General features: G+C 38.3%; 1 protein-coding gene across 50 annotated transcripts in view; it reads right to left on the bottom strand.

The window, feature by feature from the left end:
- The window catches only part of diaph2 (diaphanous-related formin 2), a 716,224-nt gene that overhangs the window by 663,614 nt on the left and 38,951 nt on the right, over positions 1-13,659 (bottom strand). For 29 of the 50 annotated variants that reach the window (XR_015507851.1, XM_087281958.1, XM_087281970.1 and 26 more), the window contains one exon: positions 7,610-7,630. The exons of the other annotated variants lie outside the window; for them this stretch is intronic. Coding sequence is in view for 28 of the 29 variants with exons in the window: in XM_087281958.1 (XP_087138084.1) it covers positions 7,610-7,630 (21 nt within the window). In the remaining variant the exon portion in view is untranslated. The remainder of the gene's footprint in view (positions 1-7,609; positions 7,631-13,659) is intronic. 50 annotated transcript variants of the gene reach the window in all.

Raw genomic sequence — 13,659 nt, 5'->3', positions numbered from 1 at the left:
CGGGGTTTTTTTAAGCAAAGGAAAACCGTACTGATAGAGTCAACCAGGTAAAATGGCACTAGTTCCAAATCTCTTCGACTCTAACCCAAAATGCTAATGAGATAGCTTTTCATTAGATCAGGGCTGAAATAAACGCAGCGAATTAAAACGAAGCAGTCAAAACACTGTTCCCCGAGCACCAGTTCCCAAGCTGTCTGCGTGTGCCATTAAATGTGACCATACTGTGTTCATGGCTTTATGGTTCAAGTGAAATTATCTAGCCGACCACCCTAATTGTAGGAAAAGAGCTGTCCAGAAACCATAGAGCAAGTGCCAGACCTAAATGCCCGAAGTTAATGAGATAACTTTGAGGGGGAAAAAAAACAGACCGCAAAGCTCCTACTTTCATTAAGCTAAAAAAAGAAAAGCAGGACTCGTATAGCTGAAGTGATGACGCTGATGTCTTCAGTAATGCGGTGGTAAAAATATGCCATGTGCTAAAAATATATCACATTTAAGGCTGGAAAAGGGCAAAAACGTGTGGAAACGGCGTTGAAAGGTGGTCAAGGAGACTGACGGGACAAGCCATTACCAGATCTTCTGACCTCAAAACGACGCAGGAACATGTGATACCATATTGCACTAGAGCTGAGAGCAGGATGAAGGGGACTAATAACATCTAGGTGGATGGAGGGTGATCTGATTGACCGCCGGAACGAAAAAAAAAGAGAGACAATCGAAGAAGGACTTGGGAATATATTGCACTAGAGTCACAAAGACGAACAGCGAATGGGCTCCTATCATACAGAAGTGGTGTGCAATCACGAGAATGCGCATCGCATGCACGCACCTACACACAAACAGAGCCCATCTTATTTCCCTTTAATACGAGAACACCATGTCCACTCTTGGCTCCCTTTCATCTTCTCTTCATCATAATGAGATCCCGCTCTCCTCTTTTGAAGGCAGGAGCGCTGATTGTTTGTTTCCCATTGAATGGAAGGCCACGTGGCATAATGCAGCAGTCAGTCAGCCGGCAAAAAGACCTTTTCTGTCACCGGTGGGAACTGGTATTGACATACGCCGCCAGTCTATCAGGTCGCAATTCTTTACACACTTTCTATCCTGCGTGTCCTATATGACAAGACATTCGTCCTTCTGGTGTGTACGCACTCTCTGCCATGACTTACAAAAGACTTTTGAGAGCTTGTGTGCATTGTACGAAGAGAGAGCTTGTCAAACTGTCTAACTGATGTAGGAAACAGCATTTATTAGTGTCAGCTACCATAAACGGAAGGTTAGCCTGCTTTACATTCAGGTGTGATAAAATAAACGCTACCTTTAAGTCATGCCGTTTCCCATATGAAATCAACAAACCCAGACAGGGTCTGTGAAATACAAATAATTCCAGTCCCAGAAAGCATTGGAAATTTTATGAAAAGGTAAATCAATCGTATCGTACTTGACATTTCGATATTAGCACTTGAATAAATGGCATTAAAATTGCATGCGAGGTAGTGGTTGCGCCAAGCAAGCATTGAAGCATCAGTCGAGACCCCACAGGAGATGAGGTTAGGTGTCGCAATGAATATTGCGCTAGTGTCAATCCGAACTCAACCCGGAGAAACTTTAATATGTCGGAGCTTGAAGATGCAAACAAATCTGAAATTCACTGGCTCTCAGAGTTGATCCCTGGGATAGAGCAACAGAGAGCATTATCATCTTCAGTGACGAAGGCGCAGTAACAAAAGCGCGTGAAATGGTTTTGCATCATAACATGGCTCAAAGACATAAGTGAACTACTAGTATTTCTGCTATAGTCGGATTAACTTCTATTAGAGGGATATTTTCCAGGTTAAATACAAGTTAAGCTCTTATCGACAACATCTGTGACATGTCAATTACTGCAGAACATAATTCTGATGGCTAATTGCAAATTAATTCCTATAAACACATTAATAATTGTGTTATCTACATCAACGAAACACTTTTTTATAGCTAAATATTAAACTTCATGACTCGTCCCTAACCATTAGTGCAACAGGCATGAATGATACCTCAAAACCGAATAGCTCGTTGGGGAGAGGAGGTGTGCCATTACTTTTCTAAGAAATCAGACTTACAATTTTCACCTGGAGGATGATAAAACGGGTGAAATAAAAAAGAAAGATTTCACAGACGTGCACAGAAAGGACACAAGCTATATCTACAGACCAGAAAAAGGCTTACCATCAGAACTGCCGTATTAATTGCCTTACTACTTAATCATTTGGAGTATTAGCAACTGCATAGCACAATGAAAGCCAACACCCATTAAACATTGGCTAAAAAAAGTTAGACCTAAGAAACTTCTTTCAACATTGTGATCAACACTAAAACTCACAGTAAGCAGTACTTTCTGCTATAGCAGTTTTGTAACTATTAAAATCTGCTTTTGAGTAATAAGATGAAAAAAATTAAACCTGTAACAGCAAACATTTTACATTTAGTTTGTCCAAAGCAACTTACAATTAAGGAGACATTCAGTGATTCAACAAGTGCCAATACACACAAGCGCTCAACTCAGGCTCATTCAAAAAAACATACCCCCATATACATTTATGGAGAGAGCAAAATACATGCTCAAAGGTACTTTTTAAAAAACCTTATTTCTTCGGGGGGCAGAGAGAGGGGAAGGGTCGGCAAAGGACCTCGAGCCTGGAATTGAACTTAACAACTACACTATTGATTCAGAGGTTTGTTTGGATTTGTTTTATCTTTACAAAACTATAATCCTTTTCCTTTCCTGTTCCTTTTTTTTTTTTGAGGCACCATAAGGTGTTTTTCTAAATTGCTTTTGAAAACACTGTCGGTTGGTGCTTTTGAAAACACTATCAGTTGGTGCTAAAGTAAGAGTAATTTAGTGCTAAATTAAGAGGCTTTTTTTTAATAGAGAAGAGAGAGAGACAGAGAGAGAGAGAGAGAGAGAGAGAGAGTGAGAGAGAGATTCTACGAGTGGTTTGTCAAACCCACTTACCTATGTGAAACACTTCAACACAATTTAAAATATGGCATGGAAATAATACAAATTTAAGTAAAAAAAAAAAAATAATAATATATATATATATATATATATATATATATATATATATATATATATATATATATATATATATATATTGAAATGTAAAATAAAAAATATGCCCTAAAATAAATTGAGCAATGTACAAAACAAATTACTAAAAAATAAACAGAAAATATAATAAAAGCAGCTACACTATAAAATAGAATAAATAGAATTAAATAAAAATCCCTGCAGAGAATTATATTTATTAACAATTATAAATGATTAATAAAGCCTACTATTAAAATCACAAACATCGCCAGTGTCCTTGCTCTTATAATAAAAACTGTAAAAATAAATAAAATAAACAAACTGAGAGACAAAATCATAAACCGTATTCTTTCAGCACTGTTCCATCATCCTAATTGAAAACCACAAAATCGATGAGCAGCTTATTGGATTTATTTTATTTTTTTCCATAGGAAATGTTTTAAAGCATCAAGGACGTGTACCCTTTCAAATCAGTTCAGCATCCAGTACACAATCATCATTAATTACTAATATGAAACAGAACCTTTTCATTTTGAGATGTAGTAAGTGCTTATGTGTTGTCCTTGATTTCATTCAAACTTAGCACAGTGAAAAAAAAGAGCCCTCTCCACAAATGCTGGCCAGTGCCAATGAGGAACGGAGCGAGCGAAGAAGGACGCAGTGCACCCTTACTGCAGAAAAGCCTTTAAACAGGCACTTACAATAAGCCTGCATGGCTATGGTAGAGATGAGCCTTGGAACAGGAGTATGCAGGATATAAAGTCTACTGATGAAACAAGTAGAGCCTACACACAAATGCCAAGGTTATTCATTTGCCAGGGAATTCGGAAGCGAAAGGGAGACAAAAAAAAAAAAGCGAGGGAGGGGAGGTGATAGGAGAACAGTTCTGCCTTCAAAAAATTCGACAACAAAACTCTCATAGAGCCAGTATAGGACCCTTAACATTACCCATAATGCAATGCACAGGAAAAATAATAGAAAGAAACACAAATTAAGACATAATTAGTAGCCAAATTGTATTCTCACACCAAACAAGACCATTTTAAGGGCACTAATGTAAACCATTAACACACACTGTGATGGAAAAACAACTTCACAGGGGATAAATGCGATTCTTTATATGGACTCCAAGCTTAACTGCTAAATTAGCCAGGCTCAAGTGAAACAGGTGGGTTTGAGATGGCATAATGGCTTTTTTATTATTTAAAACTACTTCTGCAAAATAATAAAGAATGTACATAATAAAGAACATCCATCACTTTGTGCATTCATTCATTCATTTTCCTTTCGGCTTAGTCCCTTTATTAATCAGGGGTTACCACAGCGGAATCAACCGCCAACTTATCCAGCATGTTTTACACAGTGGATGCCCTTCCAGCTGCAACCCATCACTGGGAAACACCCATATATTATTATTCACAAACTACGGACAATTTAGTTTACCCTATTCACCTGTACCGCATGTCTTTGGACTTGTAGGGGAAACTGGAGCACCCAGAGGAAACTCACGCAAACGCAGGGAGAAGATGCAGCTCCAGAGAAATGCCAACTGACCCAGCCGAGACTCGAACCAGCGACCTTCTTTCTGAAGCAAGAGTGCTACCTACTGTGCCACCACGTCGCTCACTTTGTGCAATAATTTCAAATTATATACATGTGACTTGGCTTGTTTTATTGTAATTTTTATTTTACACATATTGCATCCGTCATATTTTAGCACCAAAAACTAACAGCTCTAAAATTTGGTTGCTTGGGCCAGACTGCAGCTCTAAGGAAAAGGTCTGGCCACAGAAGAACGAGACACCCCAGCATCGGGTTTCTCCTACAATTTTCTTTGCTTGACAATTTTTTGTTTATGGCCACTGTCGCCTCTGGCTTGCTTGGTTGGGGCTGGTGGAGCTTCTCTTCAGTCGATCATGCTTCAACAGTATCATTTCCATTACACTGAACTGAATTTTTTAAAAATGAAGTTCCAAGTTTGTCATGTACATTATTACAACTATGCGATGGTGATCATATGCTTTGAACATACAAATAAACCTTTCCAGCATGACTTGATTTCAAATAAGCATCATATCAGACTGTATGGGAATACTGGATACTAAATGACCAAACCATTGTTAAGTTATAAAAAGAACATTCGTGAAATAAAAGCAATAGCAAAATGTCATCTTTCCTTCACCAGGGTTTTGCTCTTTTTCACATATGCTTTTCAAGCCCCTTTGGTTCCAAAGAGAGTATTTAAGTACAACACACTTTAACATGATGAAAAGATCCATGCCATTTCACCCAAGAAAGGGCCAAGTCTATGTCCCATGTGAAAAGCAGCCAAATGATTTCTAAAATACACGCTTTGTCCATTATTCTCACGCCGACAATGCAAGGCATTCTCGGAGAGCAGCTGAACTCTAACAGCCCTAGCAGACTCCAGTCCCCGAGGTCTCAGTGGTTCCTCTCTTCCTCAACTCAGTATGTGCTGCCATGTTTCTGTGGAAACAGGCAGTCTTTCCTAACTGCTGTGCTGACTGTGTGATTATTGATCTCCTCCTGAGGTCTAGAGAGGCTTCGCAGGTCAAGTCATGTGACCTTAACAGGTAATGGTGGAACAGACATCAGGGCCAAGCAGCGATTGGGTTTTCGTGTTTTATTGAAGCAACGGGGAGTCGAGGTCTTCCATTCTGTCGCAGAGGGGTTCATCAAAAACGTGGGCATTTCAACACACGATCTATCATTCTTAGCCCGACAATCAAGACACCAACATCTCTGATCAATCAAACACCATGGAGAGGCAGCAAGTGCGCTGTACGCCCCCTTGGGTCACCATCATCTGCGCTGATATAAACCACCGAAGTGCATGTGACTCAGCAGTATGTGGACACGCTGACCGGCGAATTTGAGCCCGGCGAGACGGTGCGCCGGAGAGATTTCATCCCTGAGGGAGATGTGGCTCAAGCAGGTTGGTCTGCCTCCAAACCACATTGACAGCGTGGAAATAGCAATCTGCTCAGCGAGAGGGCCACGCGGAACGTAGTTTCCACAATAAAACCCAATAAAGGTGGGATATTGGGAAAGAGAGAAACAGAAACAAGGAGAATGAAAGAGCTGACAGGCTCCCCACCAGCCCTCATACTCTCCCCTCTGCAGGAAGTGCACACAGAAGCCAGACGAAAAGGCAGGAAGTACAGCAACCTCTGAACTGTGAGAAACTTCTAAACGAGAGGACTTGCTCATGGTGCACACCGTCAGACAGTTCTTCGATAGAGACGCTCCCAGAGAGTAACTTTCAAACTCTGGTTGGAGATGCAATGCAACATTCAAAACGTACTTCCACACGCTTCAAATCAAGCACATTTTATTGCTGACAGGTTATAGAAAAAAAATCGCTCGGCACGAAATTCTACGCCAACCAGCGTGAGAGCATTGATTGAGTGGGCCATCTCGCTCCAAAAATAAATGGGTCTGTTGCAGCAGCAGCTTATTGCTGTATTGTAAATAACAACATTTACCTGTGCTTCTTTATCTTCAAGCTTCCTCACGTACATCTACGGGCTTCTCTCATAGCTCCGGCAACACAATAAAACTGCATTTTAAATGACAAGTGACACTTGCGGAGGCAATAACGGAGCCCCTCTAAATAAATAAAATAAAACAAATAACAAGCAGCCTCATATGGGCTATGGGGCCGCACTACGCGAGGAATAGTAGAAGCCAGTCGGCAATTACCGCATTACCGAGCTGTGAAATGAGGAAACATTGCCATCTTCTCGACAGTATATATTTATAAAGATTATTACCGTCATTTTTGAGAAAGTGGGGGGCGAGGGGCAAAAGTAAGTGACAATAACAACATGAGCAGCTATGAACATTTCAGAAACAATAGTGACATGCTGTAATGTGACTGGGACAAAGACATGGCTTTGCAAATGGCTTGTGCAGAACGTCCCACCACAAAATGGAGCGTATTTATAGGATGGGGGGGACGCACTTAATATATTTTCCGCTGTTCAATCAACTCAGAACGTGTGTGTGTGGGAAAATCTAATTAAGTGATACATTCTCAGTACGCTGTCTGGGGGGAAGAATGAACACAATGAAACCCATTTAGATACAGAACATTAGAATAAACAGATTAGATCACAGATTATGATTATTTGCCTAAAAACTATTGCTCATCCTTGGTGTTACAATATTTAAATGCTAATATGTGTTAGGCAGTGATCCATTTCAAAGAAGAACTGCTTAAACTAACACAAAAAAACGGTCCTAGTTTGTTCTCCGAGAGAACAATTGAGAAATCACTCATATTTTCCAAATGTGCAATTTACATGCAGGGATTGGGAGAAGGGAGGGAAAAAGCAGAACGATTTCAAATTATAGCCAATAAACTACACTAATGCTGGAAACCAAATTGAAATTGAAAGCCAGAGAAATTACTTCTGTAGATATTTTAAAAAGAGGGAAGAGAAAGAAACGCAAAGACACAGAGATATTGCAAGGCAACCATACAAAAAGCGAATAAATAATTGTGCTACTTACCGCAACTTTGCTCCCAGTTATCTGCATGCAGCGGTCAGCGGAGGGAAGTTAATGTGCAAAAAGACACAAACAGCACAATCATTAGTAGGCCAGGATCTCTCCGGGACTATCCTGCAGTAGTATTAGAGCTTAAACTTAAATCACTGGCACACTGGCCCTCTCTGCTGCACTGCCTACTCAGGTGAGAGTTACACAAAACTTAACAGGGTGGGGAGAGAGAGAGGGTTTAGACGGACACTAAAGACAATGTCTGCCGTTCTGATGACTGCTTAGAATTAGAGGATCACAATGAATTGATCGCCGATTGAGTTTTTAAAAGCAGCTCTCTGGTCGCTCGTTGGCTTTATATGATGACTGCCGAGAAATAAAGAGATGTCTGGTGAAATGATTGATGGAAAATGTCATGCTTTAAAGAATATGAAACAACATGCAGCCTCAATCTATTGTTTCCCAGCCGCAAATCTTTGCTTCATGACAAGCGGTTTCAATATTAAAGAGATTTTTTGACAGGCAATGCAAAATTCCAGAGGGGATCGGCACTCAGTGAAAATTTCCAAGAATCTACTAGATTTTTAGTAAATTAACCCCAATGTGGTATTTTATTCATGAGCAGATGGCCTATAAAATGCCTCTATAGGCCAAAAATCAATCAAATGTCACTGGTAGTTTCTATCCGCTGTCAAATTACACATCAAAGCTCAAAGCTCGATGAAGTCAGCACGTTTTTTTTCTTGGCCAAGCCATAATGGCAATCACTAGGCTGAATATCTAGGAGAACTTTTACTTGAGAGCAGAATTCTGAGCTAGATTTATCACTCTTCTCACTTTATCAGAGATACAAAGCCGAGGGCGGTAGTTTCTAAATCCGATCTTTTTCTTTTTAACAAAGCCGTCCTTTGTTTTTAACAAACTCCCACGATCCCATTTTTAAGTGAGGGTTTATGACTATAATAAAGGCAATTTTAACAGCATAACCTCTTGATCAACAGAGCTCTACTTTTCAGTCCAACTTTGCGCATTCCTGCCAAATACGCTGAGATGAATAGTTAAGGGACTGGATTTTGACCCAAAACAAAAAGTCACCTGCTTCTGCTATCACCAGACGTGCTGGATAGCTGCCAAATATTGTTAGCACTGTGCCGTGTTTGATGAAGGTTGTATTTTTATTGCAGCCTGATCAAAAGAACAGACATTATCTTGAAACCACATGAAGAACTGTCAGGGAGGAGCCTGAGGGGAAAAGCTGCTGCTAACATCAATTTACACAAATTTCACCAAACAACACCTCATTGTCACTTTACTGTGGTATTAATGCTGTCAAATCCTAAGGAGCATGAAGAGTTGGAAAAAAAAAACGGATGATGGTAATTGTTGTAATGCCGAATCAGGCAGTCATGTAATATGCTAATTATTAGCAGCTCTATTATGAAGTAGCTCCTGTAAACAAACTTCAGAAGAAATGTCATCTCATCAGGAGATGGATATTTATATCCTCGTCCCTGCACATCTCATGACCATCAAATGATACAAATTTATTCATTTATTTATTTATTAGCTCCTGCATCCGAGACAGGATCAGATCATCTCTCAGGAACTGTCATAAATGATTACAACGACTTATCCTGTAATTGAGTTTCTGTGTCTGTGCAATACCACAGTATTGACAATGTTCACATGAACATCATTGGCAAGACATTGTTTCCTTTCCCCTCAAAGACCCTGCCTAGACACATTCTATTCCTTTCATGAGCCATTTCATTAAAAAAGCGAAAGAGGAAAGCAAAGTCAGAGCATTTCAAGACAACGGTGGAGTTTGAGATGAATGATGGTGTTAGTTGTAGACATGCTTTGGCACTCATGAGGACAAAGACACACCTGTGAAAGACTGAAAGAGAGAAAGCTTTTTTTTTTTTTTTTTTTTTTTAAATGTGATGGTCAAGGACGTTTGTAAAGTGTAGAGTTGACATTGGTTTTCACTGTAGGCGGCTGACAGCTGTGGCTATATGTTCTGTAATCTCAGCTACATGCATCAAAAAATGTTTAGCCTTTTTTTATATTAAGCAAAATTATGACAAATGATTTTTAAAATGGCTCTATGAAAGAAAAAGCTGTGTTTTAAGTCCATGCTTATTATGTCCAAATTAATTCCATGCATTTACTATACCATTTACTATTTAGGGTTAAAATATTGTAGAAATTAAGATTTTATTTTTAAAAACAGTTAAATCACAAAAAAGAAAAGGTTGTGCAAGCTTCAAATATGCTGAATGGGAGGCTAAAAAATCTTAACAAATATTTACTAGGGGGTTAAAACAGACAAAATAATATAGGTGAATACTGTAAAATTATTTTTAGGTGATATTGTATTGATCCTAAAATTATCATTTTTGATTTATTCGTTTACGTCTAAAATTTTAAACAATAAGTGTGAGTTTAGTTTAAACCAGGGGTGCCCAAACTTTTTTGTATAAAGGGCCAAAAGCTAAATATTATTGAGAGCCGTGGTGAATATACCAAGCTACATATTAAATTAAAGTTGCCATGGGTAATTTCATAAAACTTAAAAGTAAATATAAAACATTACTTTAAATCATGTTGACTAATGCAGTATAACATTTAAAATGATAACTTATTGTAATAAAAACATAAAATCACATTTATAACACAGTGGAGTTCAATGATGAATACACTAGTCAAGCAGAAACTGCCTTTGCCTTGATTTGTCCTCTGTGAATCGTTTATCATAGATGACAATGAAATATGCACTTCTAATTACACATGTAGTGCAACAGGTCTAATTAATAAAAAAAAAAACAGTATGATCTGAACCATGAATCCTGTGATCCATTGCACTCCTAGTGATGTATTCTTCAAGTTTTTGTAAAATTCGATTTTCTTTCTGAAAATAAATGAATAAGCAACGTATTGCTTTGCTTACAGTAAAGTGCAAGATGCTATATTATAGCTCCATTGTTTCCCCAGATTATTAATGCCAAAGTCCTAATATTTCTGTATTCAACACAACAATTATTTTAGCCAATTCGTCCTATTAAAAATTGTATATATACATAATTCTTAACATCTTAAGATTATATTTACCAATTAAACATCACCGGAAAAAAAAGTTAATATTTTTGCTGAACATATAAACATATTTTAATGTCAAATTGCACTGTGTGAAAAGAAAATATATATTTTTAAATGCTTTCCTTTATAATCATAAAACCACGACTGTCCATTTCTGTGCGAAACGTAAAGCTATATATATGCAAAAGGACCATCCCCTTTTAACACATTATAGTTAGTGGCGCCTTCATTTGAAAGCCTCCTACTGAGACCCCCTGGAAAGTGTAGCAAGTGCATGCTGAAAGACTCAAGTGGCTGCCTTAGGAAAGAATGTGCTTGTGTCTCCAAATAAAAAAAACCAACAATGCAAAGGACTTAATGATAATTCTAGTATTAAATATTTATATTATACATTAGTTTTCTTTGGCAAATAGCTGTTCAGAAACGTTCAGTGTGAACAAACAAACAAAAAAAAAGTGTGACCATGTAACATAATAGAAGCATGCATAAATGTGTCAGGGGAAAAAAAAGGTGTTGGCGGTAAATAATGAAATGAGCTGTGAACCACGGGAGCTGTAAGTTTCTGTCAGACAAGCAGTAATATCGAAGCTATCAAAGCGGACAGACATCGCCAGTGCGAAACTTCTCTATTCTTCCGTCCTTCTTTTATTTCATTGCACTGCCCTCCTGCCAGGCTGGAGCTGTGGGAGTCTGCCGCACACAGACAGGCAGGCAGGCTGCGACAGGAGTGGATCGGATGGGTTTGTTTTCCCACTAATATTTGCTCTGTAAAGCTGTGTGCCGAAACACAATCTACTGTAGGCAGATCGGCACACTCGGGGAGATAGCAGCAGATTAAGTGGGATGGATGGACTCCGCTCTCCCTTCTTTTATTTAGACGGGTTTGGGTTATTAATGCGGAGGTGTGCAGAGGCCGTCTCCATGCTGTCTGCTCTTGGCCTGGCTCACCCCTGCTAAATTACACCTGCAGCGGCTCAAGCGGAGACCACGGGCCTCCTCTATCGCCAGACCACCACTTAATTACTCCCACTCACCAAGCAAAGAGAGGACACTGACCCAGTGCAGCCCAAGACCGACAGCACAGGAGCCACTTTTTTTTCTGGATGCGTGTCAGCATGTGTGTGCAAGTATTAGTCTGTAACACTCTTGGTAGCTATAAAACATACAAAGGAACTGCATGATGAGTCTGAGAGTGATTTCTGGGAGGAACTCAGTATTGGAAGGATTTGGTTACAAATTAGTGAAGTGAGAGAGAAAAAAAAATCCCATCATCTCATGCTTCCGACAGCTGTGAAAATTAAGAACATTATTAAAGTCAACATGCAATCCAAATCGACCTGTTTGCTTTCTCAATAACTGTTCCAGGTTTATTTCTGCACAATTTATGAGTGTGACATTTTCTGGGGTGGAAAAAAAAAGAGAAAAAGTATGTCTTTCAGCAAAAGGTTGTCACTGTTTTACTGGATTAGGAATTTTTTTCTATTAGACTTCTATTAGATTATATTTCTATTTTTATTATGCAAACAAATTAAATAAATAGAAGTAACCCTTTGGCACTTTTAGGTCCCACTCAAAAATGTCAAATTACTTTAAACAGATGCATACTCTGTTTTATGTTGACATTAAATGTTTAGAACACTGCATGGATGGAAAGATTACAGATTTGGTTGTACAATTATAGTCTGAGGTCGAAATATTCATGTTTTTTTTACAGTTATCCTGATTACTATGCATCCATTTCAAAACACTAGTTTGGTAAGTTACATGAAAGCTTCTTATATTTTAAGGTATTATTTATTGCTGCTCAGTAACCAAGAAATATGTTAAGTTTTTTGGATGTTGTGTAAGTTATGTTTTGTTTTGTCATCAGGTGTTATTATTATGTGATTAATTGTGGGACCCCCTTGAAAATTAGATGGTACATCTCAAGGGGTTTATCCCAATGAATGAATAAATACCAAATATGACACAACATAATAATAACAAAAACAAACAATAGTCCATTTCTCTTTAGACCTAAAATAAGTGAAAAAGGTTTTTGGCATTTAAACAAGAAATAATTTTACGCAAAAAAATAAGTGACCGAAAAATGAATTTAATAACAAAAAGAAAAAATGCAAAAAAAAAGGTATTTGTCTAATGTAAATCTAAGCTACATATCCCTTTTAAAGAGAACAAATGTAGTCAAAGGCTGCTGAACCTCTGAAAGGCACTTTTGATCAGCAATATGCTGTATTTTTTTATGCTGTATATTTTCTCTTTGGAGTAAAAATGTGTATAGTCCATACAAAGTATGAAGCTGACTGGTCTAGTTCTTGTCACATGATTAGCTGTGCACTCACGGCATACTTTCAACTAGGTGGCCCTGGAAAGCGTGAGTGTCATGCCGCTTTGTGCCACCAGAGACCTGGTGTTGAGAAGCCTTCATGATTAATAAACTGCGACTATTTAAAGCACGGTTTATAGTGAAATCGGTTAATCATTGCATCCCTAAAACACTGTCACTCAACAATATAATAAAAATCGCTAGCAATTTGTGCAAGGCATTAAAAAATAGTTCACCAAAAAAACAAATCTTTTGAAAATGTAGACATCCTGAAGTGGTTCCAAACCTGATGAGTTTCTTTCTTTCGTCAAACACAAAATAAGATATTGTGAAGAAAGTTGAAAACCTGTAACCATTGACTTACATAGTAGGAAAAACTAATTTTCACAATTCAAAAAAATATATATTGTGTTCAACAGAAGAAAAAATACTCATAAAAGGTTTGAAACAAGTAAAGCGTGAGTAAATGATGAAAGAATTGTCATTTTGGGGTGAACTATCCCTTTAATATCTGCACTACTCCAATCAAAATTGGCAGTATGCAGATATAGGCTATGCAGCTTGGTTAGTAGCTTGAGCTGAATGTTTAAAATAGGAGACGGAGGAGGAGGAGATCTCCGGGTGCTAGACTTGAGCA

This window comes from Danio rerio, chromosome 14 (assembly GCF_052040795.2).
Source record: "Danio rerio strain M-AB ecotype USA chromosome 14, GRCz13ab, whole genome shotgun sequence".
In the NCBI taxonomy this organism is placed as follows: Eukaryota; Metazoa; Chordata; class Actinopteri; order Cypriniformes; family Danionidae; genus Danio; species Danio rerio.
The sequence above is the reverse complement of the archived record's forward strand: the minus strand, read 5'-3'. Positions and strand labels throughout refer to the sequence as shown.